This window comes from Camelina sativa, chromosome 3 (genome assembly GCF_000633955.1).
Source record: "Camelina sativa cultivar DH55 chromosome 3, Cs, whole genome shotgun sequence".
Taxonomy (NCBI): Eukaryota; Viridiplantae; Streptophyta; class Magnoliopsida; order Brassicales; family Brassicaceae; genus Camelina; species Camelina sativa.
The window spans coordinates 5,252,073-5,264,293 of record NC_025687.1 but is presented as its reverse complement, the minus strand read 5'-3'; the positions used below and the strand labels follow the sequence as shown (position 1 = coordinate 5,264,293).

At 38.2% G+C, this 12,221-nt stretch overlaps 5 protein-coding genes across 7 annotated transcripts in view; 3 read left to right on the top strand and 2 right to left on the bottom strand.

The window, feature by feature from the left end:
• LOC104770715 (aspartic proteinase A1-like) overlaps positions 1-3,751 on the top strand; it is a 3,991-nt gene extending 240 nt beyond the window's left edge. The window contains exons 2-14 of the mRNA XM_010495176.1: positions 736-1,088; positions 1,174-1,234; positions 1,409-1,503; positions 1,578-1,690; positions 1,782-1,950; positions 2,039-2,078; positions 2,206-2,270; positions 2,366-2,479; positions 2,575-2,639; positions 2,779-2,935; positions 3,031-3,150; positions 3,243-3,331; positions 3,415-3,751. Coding sequence (XP_010493478.1) covers positions 741-1,088; positions 1,174-1,234; positions 1,409-1,503; positions 1,578-1,690; positions 1,782-1,950; positions 2,039-2,078; positions 2,206-2,270; positions 2,366-2,479; positions 2,575-2,639; positions 2,779-2,935; positions 3,031-3,150; positions 3,243-3,331; positions 3,415-3,499 — 1,521 coding nt within the window. The 5' untranslated portion in view covers positions 736-740 and the 3' untranslated portion in view covers positions 3,500-3,751. The remainder of the gene's footprint in view (positions 1-735; positions 1,089-1,173; positions 1,235-1,408; positions 1,504-1,577; positions 1,691-1,781; positions 1,951-2,038; positions 2,079-2,205; positions 2,271-2,365; positions 2,480-2,574; positions 2,640-2,778; positions 2,936-3,030; positions 3,151-3,242; positions 3,332-3,414) is intronic.
• LOC104770706 lies at positions 3,977-5,519 on the bottom strand. The gene is made up of 2 exons (XM_010495166.2): positions 5,112-5,519; positions 3,977-4,658 (listed from the first exon to the last, which is right to left on the bottom strand). The coding sequence occupies exons 1-2, from the start codon at positions 5,392-5,394 to the stop codon at positions 4,276-4,278; spliced, it is 666 nt and encodes a 221-aa protein (XP_010493468.1). The 5' UTR covers positions 5,395-5,519; the 3' UTR covers positions 3,977-4,275.
• Positions 5,686-7,202, top strand: LOC104770688 (pentatricopeptide repeat-containing protein At1g11900). 2 transcript variants are annotated; one of them, XM_010495155.2, is made up of 2 exons: positions 5,686-5,795; positions 6,071-7,202. In XM_010495155.2, the coding sequence occupies exons 1-2, from the start codon at positions 5,733-5,735 to the stop codon at positions 7,106-7,108; spliced, it is 1,101 nt and encodes a 366-aa protein (XP_010493457.1). In that variant the 5' UTR covers positions 5,686-5,732; the 3' UTR covers positions 7,109-7,202. The 2 variants fall into 2 exon arrangements, with proteins under 2 accessions (XP_010493457.1, XP_010493459.1); XM_010495157.2 differs by having other exon boundaries at positions 5,692-5,778.
• Positions 7,229-8,795, bottom strand: LOC104770678 (25.3 kDa vesicle transport protein; the record flags this gene model as incomplete). Its single annotated transcript, XM_019243407.1, is given in 5 exon segments — positions 7,229-7,528; positions 7,665-7,741; positions 7,897-8,043; positions 8,140-8,300; positions 8,608-8,795. Coding segments are annotated over 5 exon segments (657 nt in total). The 3' UTR covers positions 7,229-7,444.
• The window catches only part of LOC104770670 (GPI mannosyltransferase 2-like), a 4,300-nt gene continuing 1,788 nt past the window's right edge, over positions 9,710-12,221 (top strand). Inside the window, exons 1-8 of one of the 2 annotated variants that reach the window (XM_010495132.1) lie at positions 9,710-10,331; positions 10,418-10,523; positions 10,619-10,711; positions 10,834-11,029; positions 11,292-11,470; positions 11,563-11,792; positions 11,870-12,045; positions 12,147-12,221. In XM_010495132.1, the coding sequence (XP_010493434.1) occupies positions 9,995-10,331; positions 10,418-10,523; positions 10,619-10,711; positions 10,834-11,029; positions 11,292-11,470; positions 11,563-11,792; positions 11,870-12,045; positions 12,147-12,221 (1,392 nt within the window). In that variant the 5' untranslated portion in view covers positions 9,710-9,994. The remainder of the gene's footprint in view (positions 10,332-10,417; positions 10,524-10,618; positions 10,712-10,833; positions 11,030-11,291; positions 11,471-11,562; positions 11,793-11,869; positions 12,046-12,146) is intronic. The other variant, XM_019243406.1, reaches the window with a different exon arrangement.

The window sequence follows — 12,221 nt, the reverse complement described above, 5'->3', positions numbered from 1 at the left end:
TTTTTTTTTTTTTTTTTTTTTTCTGAATAGCTCTATTTTTCTAACATCTGATTAGTAGATTCGCTTAGATTTTGCTCTTTTTTCCATGATTCTTGTATTGTTCGTGGCTAATTTTGGTTTCACTAGTCATTTCATCGGTGGTTATGTATTAGGTTTGTTTGATTATGTAATCGGACTGTGTAATTGATTTGTGTTTCCATTAAATTAAGAAGAAGAAGATAAATTAATTGATCGATTGTTACGATACTTGTATGTAATGATTATTCTTCTGCATGTGAGTTTTGATGCTTGTTGAATTGGTTCAAGTTTTTTTTTGGGGGATGGATGTTTCTAGGGTTTTTGTTGTAATCATGGTATTTGCTTTTCTGATTTCGGCAAGATATTAATGTTGATTTCATGATTTGTCAAGGTTTTTGTGATTTTGCTATATTAATATCTTCCACGCTAGTGCTTCGTGGCTGATTGAGGGAGACCAAGTAAACTAATAGTAGTAATTTTTTTTTACAATTTGTTGCGTGTAATATTTTCCTTCCTTAATCTGTTTGAGAAGGACCGAGTAAGTCTATTTTTAGTCACTTAAGTCTTAATCCTTTTACAAATTTTAATTATGTTTTCAGCATTCAAATATGGACAGTTGTAGTTGACTTGTGTGTGTGTGTTTGTATGTCATCTGCTTTTCAGCTTGATGATTGTTTTTATTCTAACTTTCTTTGTTTTATGTTGTTCAATGAATAGGTAAAATGAAAATATACTCTACAGCGCTTGCTCTTTCACTCGTTGTGTCCTTCCTGCTGTTTTTTACTGCCTTTTCTGAGCGCAATGACGGGACCTTTAGAGTTGGCCTGAAAAAATTCAAGCTGGATCCCAAGAACCGTCTTGCAGCACATGCTGGTTCCAAGCAAGGAAAGCCCCTGAGAGCTTACACTCTTGGAGATTCTGAAGATGCTGATGCTGTCGTCCTGAAGAACTACTTAGATGCTCAGTACTACGGTGAGATCGCTATTGGTACTCCACCTCAGAAGTTCACTGTGGTTTTCGACACTGGAAGCTCTAACCTCTGGGTGCCATCGTCAAAATGCTATTTCTCAGTAAGCAAACATTTGTTCTATAATTGCTAACTGTGATTATGTTACTTTTTAGAAGAAAACTAGATGTGCTCTGCCCCTTGTGTAGATTGCTTGTCTCTTGCATCCCAAATACAAGTCTTCACGCTCAAGCACATATGAGAAAAATGGTTGGTTCTTTCTTCATTTGAAACTTTCTGCACTTGGATTTCCCAGTTGGTAGATAATTTACATTTCACTCAATGCAGCCTCTAGAATTCATGTTAATGTGCAGAGGATCTTTGTCACCATTGTTAATAATATGAGCCGTGAAGTTATAACTAACTCGCTGGTTTTTTATGCAGGAAAATCTGCCGCAATACATTATGGCACTGGTGCTATTTCTGGTTTCTTTAGTAATGATGCTGTCACCGTTGGCGATTTAGTTGTCAAGGATCAGGTAAACTATCTATCCTACTTTGCATTTGTCCTTCATCGTTGACCTTCCTTCTTAACATTTTTCTATCTCATCAGGAGTTTATTGAGGCAACCAAGGAGCCTGGTATAACATTTGTTGTAGCTAAATTTGATGGAATCCTTGGTCTTGGATTCAGAGAGATCTCTGTTGGAAATGCTGCTCCTGTTTGGTATGCTTGCACTTTCTTCTTTTAATTGGGTTGAATTTACTACATTCCTTTACTGTTAATCTAATGCCAAGATGCCTATTTTTTTTTACAGGTACAACATGCTGAAACAAGGCCTTATCAAGGAACCAGTTTTTTCATTTTGGCTTAACCGTAACGCAGATGAGGAAGAAGGTGGTGAACTTGTATTTGGAGGTGTTGATCCAAATCATTTCAAGGGCCAACATACATATGTTCCTGTGACACAAAAGGGTTACTGGCAGGTTTGTTATACATCTCTTTCTTCTGTGGGTTTTTCATTATGTTTTCCTGTGATTGTCTAACTCAAGCTATACATGTCTTTTGATATAGTTTGACATGGGTGATGTTCTCATTGGCGGCGCACCCACTGGTATGTGTAATATTGAAATCCTCGTTCTTAGTAACATATATTGTTTTTCTTAACAAATTCAAAAAGGTATAGCTATTTATGTTTGCTGGTGACAGCTAATTCTAATGTTTGAGTTGCTGTTATACAGGGTTCTGTGAAAGTGGCTGTTCTGCGATAGCAGATTCTGGCACATCTTTGCTTGCAGGTCCAACGGTAAGCAAGAACGAAGTGGCTTTAGCTTTATAGAATTATGGTTAGTTAAATAGTATTTGTAGTGATACTTCTATTTTTGTTTTTTGTCTGTGTAGACTATTATCACCATGATAAACCATGCTATTGGTGCGGCTGGAGTTGTAAGCCAGCAGTGCAAGACTGTTGTGGATCAATATGGGCAGACCATTCTGGATTTACTTTTGTCTGAGGTTAGTGTGCTTGACTAGCTAATAAAATCTGTGTGACAAATCAAATATTGTGAAATTTTTTTTTACTTACCATCCATCTCCCTTGCGCGTTGCAGACGCAACCGAAGAAAATCTGCTCGCAGATTGGTCTGTGTACTTTCGATGGCACCCGTGGTGTCAGGTAATGTTCCACTCGTCTCATCAATGTTATAGAGAAGTTCTAATATTTAGACATTGCAATTAATCAAGATCTTCATCTTGGAATACTTTTTTTTCCTTCTGATCTGCTGATATTTGGTATGTTTATTTCAATCCGTTAGTATGGGCATTGAGTCGGTGGTGGACAAAGAAAACGCCAAATTGTCCAATGGTGTTGGAGATGCTGCATGTTCCGCATGTGAGATGGCAGTTGTGTGGATACAGAGCCAGTTGAGGCAGAACATGACTCAAGAGCGCATATTGAACTACATCAACGAGGTAACCAATGAGGGTCCATTTTAACACTTCTGGCAAACAATAGTTATTGTTGTTGTCCTGATTACTGAATGGGCTTCTGTGGGTTTTCTTAACAGCTTTGTGAACGCCTTCCGAGCCCAATGGGAGAGTCTGCAGTGGACTGCACACAACTCTCAACGCTGCCCTCTGTTTCACTCACCATAGGAGGCAAAGTCTTTGATCTTGCTCCAGAGGAGGTATGGTGTTGAACAGTTTAGTAAAAGATTCATATTATTTTGTTACATCATCTCCATCTACTAATCTGTTGGCACTTGTATGGTGCGAGCAGTATGTTCTGAAAGTTGGCGAGGGACCTGCGGCACAATGCATCAGTGGATTTATTGCACTCGACGTTGCTCCACCTCGTGGACCTCTCTGGTAAACCCTTGGCTTTATTACACAGTAAAATTTCTTATTTATTGCTTCCTTCTTCTAACCTACGGTGGTAAATAATGTGACAGGATCTTGGGAGATGTGTTCATGGGCAAATACCACACCGTTTTTGACTTTGGTAACGAACAGGTCGGGTTTGCAGAGGCAGTGTAAACACGGGTTGGGTTGGTTTCGGGTATGGTTTTAGTATGAACAATCTGTGTCTCAAAGTGTTGTTTGTATGTTTTCTGGAGTTGAAGACTTCGAGTCGTGGTAGAAATGGTGGCGCAGGTCCTTTATCTTTAATGGTTTCCTAACGAAAAAAAAGGCCTTTGTAGTTTTGAAGGCATTGGCTTTGTAAATACCTTCTGCTAAGTAAGTTCGATGGTGAAAACTTTAATAAAAAGCCTGCCTCCTTTGTTTATGCTTTGTAATATTTTCGTACGTATCAGATGATTCGAAAAAACACAACGTTATAGCATGAACATTGGAGAATAATAAACAGGTTAGTGATGAAATGAGACTTGGACCTTAATAATTGCTGTCTTATATTAATGAACCTGAATCGATGTATTAAGAGCTTGCATTCTCCGCGAATTTTGAAGTCTAGACAAGTGTATCTGAATGAGCAAGTACTTCAAAGAAACTGGAAGTTATACTTTGCGGCGACTGTATATCTATCTACATGGTAGGAAAGAAGAACCAATTCGAATAGTTTTTGTTGCAAAATGAACCAGTTACAACCGAGTTACATTTTCGTAGTGTAGAAGAATTGAGCATTTCTATTTTAGCTAACACACTCAAATAAGAAGCCAACCTATCTTTGTTTTGTATTCTCTGATCTTTCCCCATCATCTTCCCCGTTAGTCCAATAACACCAAACTCCCGATATCAAACTCGAAACAAATGGTAGCATCACGCAGAGATCTAAAATCTTGGAGTAGAGTCTCTCAAGTATTCTTTTTGCTGCTTGAACGCGAAATTTTCGAATCCACAGTGTGCAATTGGTCTCGAAGATCTTGGTTTTCCTCAAGCAACCGGTTAAACTCGATAAGGAACCCTTCAGATTGCTTTTGCAGAGCAACTGCACTGGTTTTCTGGGTACGGATTTCTTTAGACCTTGCTTCAAGCTCAGAGTTCAGCTGCTCTTGCCTTTTCTGAAGCGACATTATCTCTTCTTTCAAGTTTTTAATTTCATCCAAACCTCTGGCCTTTACACCTTCCAACAATGCTCCTTCCTTCTTTATAACTTCCATAGTCTTCCTTCTTATGCGTAGTTCTCTCATGTAATGATGTAGCCTGTCTATCATCAGTCCAAGGAATAGAAAACCACCTGGAAGAAAACACCAACTAAGATTTACCAAAAGCATAAGAGTCCAACGCACATAAGAAACCAAACTAAAACTGGAAAAGCCAAGTTCATATAAGACTATATGGATCCCTCCAGAGCAAATTCGAATGTACAAGGTTTAATCAAAGCAGTAGTTTGAGCTAAACAATCACACTAGCAATCAAAATTTACCAAAGCAGCCAAGGCTTGAACTGAAACAAGATAAGCCAAATTGATAAACCAACCTATACTATAGCTCTAGCAACTCCAGATACGAGTCTCATCAATGTAATCGAAAATTCAAGAGCTAAACCAACACTTTTAGCAACCTATGTTAGACAGGAGTAACAAGATCCAGCACAAAACATTCAGGAGTTTCTAAAACAAATATATGGATCTCCAATTCTGTACTAGTTAGAGCGGAACCGGATCTAAGAAGAGAGGCGACGAGCTTACCCATAAGAGTCGATTCAAGGAGATGCTTAGCCATTATAACCTCATCTGTAGGGTTCACAGCACCATCCTCGATCCAACGTTTCTGGATCGCCATCATATTGTACACACTCGCCACAAAAAGCACAATAACCGTCGCCGAAACAGTCTGAATCACCACAGGTCCACGGCCACGCTTCGCACGATCCAAGCTCATGATCAACAGCTTCCGAATCGGAGTCTTGAACGAAAGCGCCACAATCACAACAACCTCGAAGAGTACAACCACGAAGAGTAATTGCTCCATCTTCGTTTGATCTCTTAGGGAGTGTGATCGTCTAGGGTTTTGAAAATGGAGATAAATCAAAACAATTCAACCAAGCGAATTTGAGAAACTTTTCTCGTCGGAAAATACGAAGAAGCGAAGTTGAAGTCGCGAGGAAATTTAATAAGCTGTCAATTACATTTTTGCTTTTGAAATTTTGATAATTTATCTCATTAGTCCCTATATTTTAAGATTATTTACAATGTAGCTTAATAGTTATGGATTTGTAATCTTAACCCAAAAAACAATTCGATTAATAAAAAAAATCAAAACCTGAAATTGTTTAACAAGCTCTCTGGAGAAAAGCTACAGAGAGGACGATGATGAAGTGGTCGATCGTTAAGAGAATCCCCGTCTATGGAGGAGGTTCGTTTACTTCTATGGTATGGATACAACAAAAATGCCCCCACCCTTTTCGTGATTTATGTTTTTGTTCGATTCGATATATCGATGATTCACTCTGTTGATTGTGTTAATGCTCATCGAGTTTCCTACAAACGTTTGATTCGATAAAGATATGAAATTGCAAAACATTGTTGCTCTTCCGAGTCTGATCGATAAATTGTGTTTGATTACGAAGTTTTTGACGAATTCGATTCACAGTGTTTAGCTTCTTCTTCTATTATTGCAATTTTTGATTCTTTTGTGTATTTTGCAGAAGCATATGGTGTTAGTTCCAGTTGATTTGAGCAGGAGCTGCTCGTTCTCTGGTATGCACTCCTTCATAAACACAGGAGAAGAAGAAGAACTCGTGAAGAAGACGGTTAACCATAGTGAAAGTGGTTCGAAGATCATCAGCAAAGTCGATTATATGAATCTTGTTGAGAAGTATACAAGAGATGGGAATGTCTCTGCAGCATATGACTTGTTGCAGTCCTTACAAGACAAAAACATAAGCTTGCCTTTTTCAGTTTTCAAGAACCTTCTTGCAGCAGCGGGTGAACAGAACGATATCAAGCTTTCTTGTAGAATTTTCAGGGAGCTGTTGGTCTCGCCGGGTAAGGAACCATTGAGTTCAGATTGTTATCTCAACCTCGCTAGAGCATTCATTAACACGGATGATTGCACGCATTTGATGAGTCTTCTCAAAGAGATATCGGAGTCGTGTCTTCCATGTAGGTTGATAGTAATAAACAGAACTGTCCTTTCATTTGCTGAAACAAGACAGATAGACAAGGTCCTTATGATACTTGAGAAGATGAAAGAGTGGGAATGTAAACCAGATGTGATCACATACAACTCGGTTTTGGATATCTTGGGACGAGCTGGCCTAGTGAATGAGATGATGGGTGTGCTGTCAACGATGAAGGAAGATTGCAATGTATCTGCAAATATCATTACATACAACACGGTACTAAACGGGATGAGGAAAGCTTGTAGATTTGATATGTGTTTGGTGATATACAACGAAATGGTTCAGTTAGGTATAGAGTCGGATTTGCTTAGTTATACTGCGGTGATAGACAGTTTGGGTCGGTCAGGGAACATAAAGGAATCGTTGAGGCTTTTCGATGAGATGAAACAAAGGCAGATTCGACCATCAGTTTATGTCTACCGAGCATTAATTGATTGCCTGAAGAAGTCAGGAGATTTTCAGAGAGCATTGCAGCTTTCAGATGAGTTGAAGAACACTTCTTCATTAGATTTGGCAGGTCCGCAAGATTTCAAGAGACACTTGCCGTCACATAGACGATAAAATAGCCTGTTTAAACTGTTATAGATTCTGTTAGAAACATGTATACATGTATGAAATTCAAACACAATCTATTTTTGTTTAATTATGGTTCTAATTCAATTTTAAAGAAGCCTGAGAAAATGACAATGAATGTTTTTAAGAGTATAATGGATGATTATATGACCAGTCTCATAAAGTTTGCATACTACAGAAGTACAAAATGTGTCAAAAGTTTCTCTCTGAAAGAAAGAAGATATTTTGGTGCCGCAATCTGAGATTTGAGTCCACGGTCTGAGGTCGATATGTGTCTGGAGAAGTCTGCTAATTTCGAAAAATAGCCTTTTAGGTTCCTCCTTTTTACCATAGCTTGGTCTTGACCCAGAATAGGAGGAAAACTACACCGAGCACAATTGCAACTGGTGCCCATTTCCGGATCAAAGCCTGGTTAACCAAATTATGTTTCAGAACCATATGCAAACTATTTGATCTATAAGAAATCATGATCACAAGGAATGAGAGCATCTCATAACCGTGTGATCAATATAGCATTGTGTAATGAAAGGTATAAAAAAATCACCTGACGGTTCAAATCTTTAGCCTTATCAGCATATTCACGAGATTCTAATGTTAACCTGCTCGACATCTCGCTCACCTCTGCATTAAGAAAAACAAGAAGAGGAAATGGTACATGGTACATGGTAAGCATATTGTCCAGCTGAATATCATAAACGCAAAATTAGTGGTTGCAGTTCTCCTTATTCTAAAAGCTTAATTTCATGATCATAGGACAAGTACTGAATGGGACTTACGGTCCAGCTTTTCACCAACACCTAAGACTTCTTGCACATTCCGCGTCATTATTTGATGAACCTCATAGAGTTCATCATTCAACTTAGAAATATTTCGTTGCGTACGAGTGTCTTGGTACAGTTTCTTGGTTTTCTGTATGAATGTATCTACAAAAAAAAGCAAAGGGGGTAAAAGACTGAAACCAGGAAGGTAAGTTTCCAAGATACTGAATAAATACAGAAGAAAATCTACACTACACATACCAAATTTAATAAAGGCATAAGGGCGAGCAGCTGTTTCAATGTTAGGTCCATTGACACGTTCAAATTCATTCTTGAGATCTTCCAGGTATTGGAAAGCGAGTTTCTTTGGGTAAGAGCGGTCACACATTGTCAAGTAGCAAACACGTCCTTCTATGATGTAACTAAAAAATTTCTGGTCAAGGAAGCATAGATATTTGGTTCTTTCTTTCATCATAGTTCCAAGTCAAAAGCATACAAATGTGAAAAATTTAAACAATGCCAGACACTGGTGCAAATCTACGAGGCAGTCAAAATTTTGAATCTAAGTAAACTATCTGCAATCCTTATTATTATAAACATAGTTCTAATGAGGTACGTTACCTAGAAGATTTCTTTAAAGCGGGACTTATATCTATCAATCAACAAAATTTTGCATTCAGAAAACGAACTAATAAGTAATGAGGGGAAAAAGGCAGATGTGAAGGATACTGGAAAATATAGGGGCCAGTTTCAACAGACATTCTTGAAGCGTCATTTTGACCTCTGGAAAGATTCTTAAACAAAGCCTTGACCTGTTGCTTATACATATCAGAATCAGGTAAGTCGCGTCCATCATCGAGTCCCTCTGCTAGAGGCAACCCGTCAGTAACACGAGCTATCAAAGTCATTTTCACCATCTTTGCCTTACTTCCTTTTCCAATAACAAATTCACTGCAATTTTCAAAACAAGAATATGAGTCCTGTAACTCACTAAATTCAACAAAACCAATCTGAAGATGTAAAGGCAGGTAACTGAACCACATATGTCTAAAAGACTCAGGTTCTAGCGGAGAGAGAACATACAACCTTAAAGAAACTCTAACTTTGAGTAAACATCAAAATTCAAAAGCTTTCCAAATTCCACATTGTGATCTACTCAATTCCAAACAAAACACATCAAGCTTCATTGGAATTCAAATCCAAAAAAATTTCATCACAAAAGTTTTCCTAAATTCCACATTCTCGAATCTACGTTTGACAAATTATACATCGAAAATTAATTAGAACAAAGACCTTAGAACAAAAACAATTACTGATTTCAAACGAAAAAAAAAATTGATCCAGGAGCTACACACTCAGGTAAGATATTCAGAACGTAGTATAGCTCCGATCCCAAACGGAAGCAAATCTCATATATCTAAAAGCAAAATTGAACAAAAAATTCACCATGGTATGTAGTACATATATAACGGAAGATTACACTTGAACAAACCTTATACAAGCATTCAAAATTGGTTCTTCTCGATTCAAAGATCTGAGAACCTGAGGAAGACGATGATCCAAGGAAAGAGAGAAGTAAATTTGTCTTTTTTTTTTTTTTTTTTTTTTTTTTTTTTTAAATTAAAGGGTTTATCAATGGGGATCAATTATTTTATAATTTATCAATTTATGACGATCTACGTTCACTGCGTTACCCTGGCCTCACGTGATTGGCTTCGTGACGCGTTTTGTTTGACATGTCTTGATGACGTGGCGCGTTTTGCGTTCTGAAACTGGCTGGCTCTGATTGAACCGGCCGGTTCATGAATTTAAAATCGAATGAGTTAGAAATTTTCCGAAACTCGATCAAATCCGACCTTCTTCTCCGGTCCCCGACGAACCTTCCACTCTCTTCTTCTTCTTCAGTTCCCTTCCTCCTCTGCTCAGAATTCACAAATCGTCAGCTTTCTTTTTTTTTTCTGCCATCGAGAAGCATCTGTAAACCAATCTATCTCCCTCAGATAGAGAAATCGAAAATGTTAACTTTTGTTTATTCAGTTTGATTCGTCTTCAATCTCTGTTCAGAGTTTAACAAAGGAAGGGCCTTTTTTTATCTCGAATACGAGCTCGTGAACCGATGGCAAAAGCCCTGGAATCAAAATCTAGGAAAGAAAGCATCTTGATCAAGTACGCCATCTTCTCAAGACTTCTCGTTCTCTTCTTAACTCTTCTGTGGCGGAGCTTACTCCAACCGTACGATACATCCGCTGCACTCAATCCTCCTTGTTTGAATCACGAAGAAGATTCTCCTCCACTTTTAGTAGCCAATGCAGTTTCGAGATCACTTGAAAACAGCGTCGTATGGGACAGTGTGTATTTTCTCCGAATCACCGAGTGTGGTGGGTATGAGTATGAGCAGACTTACGCCTTCTTGCCTCTTCTTCCCTTCTTCATCTCGCTTCTATCTCGCACAGGTATTGGAATTTTGATTTACCCATTTTGATTCCTTGTTTCTGTTGTCGTCACTTCCATAGTTTCTGATTCTTTCTTTTGGATTCAGTTTTTGCTCCTTTGGTTCCATTGATTGGTCTTCGAGCTGTGATGGTGTTGTCTGGTTACACTGTCAGCAACTTAGCCTTCGTACTTGCTGCTATCTATCTGTTCAGGTACTTCTTTGACATTCATTTAAAACCAATCATTGTGTGTGGAAATTAAGTCGAGTCATGAGTCTTCTTCAAGCTTAATTTTTTTTTGCTAACAGGGTTTCAGTTATTATCTTGAAGGACACTGAGGCATCATTCAGAGCTTCAATTATCTTCTGTTTCAATCCGGCGTCCATATTTTATTCCTCAATGTAATGTATTTAAGCTATGATCTCTCTTTAAGTTTTTATTTACTGAAAGTGAAAGTGTTCAATCTTATTAAAGTGGTGTAATTGGTAACTGAAGACCAAAACTGTTTCTTTGTGACTTCCAGATATTCAGAAAGTCTGTATGCTCTTTTTTCTATTGGAGGCGTCTATCACTTGTTATCTGGTACCAGCAATGTAGCCGTTCTCTGGTTTGCACTCTCTGGCTGTGCAAGGTCCAATGGAGTTCTTAATGCTGGTTATATCTGTTTCCAGACTATGCATCGAGCATATGAAGCTTTATATCAGAAAAGGCGCATTTATGTAAGTTAATACATATTTCATTCAAGTTTGAGAAACTATGACTGCAATTCAGACATTGGACTTTGTTTGTAGCATGCTTAGTCTGGATCATTCTATTTCTTAAGTTTAAGGTTGCAATGGATGAGTTTCTTGATTTAGTATCTCTCAAATTGAAGCTGCTTGATTTATCATGTAATCTCTGAATGATTTAAAGCCCATCTGTTTAACTTGCTGTCAACTCTTGAAAGGTATGGTAGCCATAATGATTTGTCTCGCTACCCAGTTGACTATGCAGGTTTTGGTGGCTGGGCTTGTTAGATGCGTTTGCATTTGTCTTCCTTTTGTCGCGTTTCAAGCATATGGATACTATAACATTTGTCATGGACATACGATTGATGAAATGAGGCCTTGGTGCAAAGGAAGGATACCTTTGCTGTACAACTTCATTCAGAGTCATTATTGGTAAGTACTTTGAACAACCTTTTCTCGTTCTTGCAAGTTTTCTTCCTTATGTTTGATTTTAAGCCTTTTATCTTCTTTTTTTTTCCTGATAGGGGAGTAGGTTTCCTTAAATACTTTCAGTTTAAACAGCTCCCAAACTTTCTTCTCGCAACCCCAATTCTCTCTTTAGCTGTGTGTTCAATTATGAGTTACATGAAGTCTCGACCTGAGCTCTTCATTTCATTGGGGTTTCAAGCTACCAAGAAAGAAAAGAGATCAGCTGCAATGCTTTATTCTCTGAAGGATGCAGTTGAACCAAGTGTTAAAACTTCAACAAATGAAGGTATCATTTTCTTCTTTATGTTATATAATAGTTCCAAACTTAAACGTTGATGGATCCTCTCAATTTTTCCTGAGTAGGAAACCGTGACATTAGGCAGCGGAAACCTAGCAGTAAGAAGAATGTGACTGTGACCAGAGTGGCTGCAGAATCCAGCTCTCCAGAAAAATCGGGATACTTTTCAGCTGATGTCTTCCCATTTATCGTACACTTGGGTTTAATGGCAACCACGGCGTTCTTCATCATGCATGTTCAGGTTACAATCCTCAATGCCATAAAGAGAAAATTATAAACAGAATTTTAGATGAGACTAAGGTTTTACTGAGACTGCCCCTACGTGTGTTGTGGTTATTACAGGTTGCAACACGGTTCTTGTCAGCAAGCCCACCTCTTTACTGGTTTGCATCGTATCTGATTGCATCTTCAAAACAT

Bases quoted from the DNA above. Each gene is read 5' to 3' on its own strand.
- LOC104770706 (XM_010495166.2), bottom strand. From the start codon at position 5,394: ATGGAGCAATTACTCTTCGTGGTTGTACTCTTCGAGGTTGTTGTGATT. The intron at 4,659-5,111 runs GTAAGCTCGTCG...GTTTTCTTCCAG, and splicing joins CCTTGAATCGACTCTTATGG to GTGGTTTTCTATTCCTTGGA.
- LOC104770688 (XM_010495155.2), top strand. From the start codon at position 5,733: ATGATGAAGTGGTCGATCGTTAAGAGAATCCCCGTCTATGGAGGAGGT. The intron at 5,796-6,070 runs GTATGGATACAA...TGTATTTTGCAG, and splicing joins GAGGTTCGTTTACTTCTATG to AAGCATATGGTGTTAGTTCC.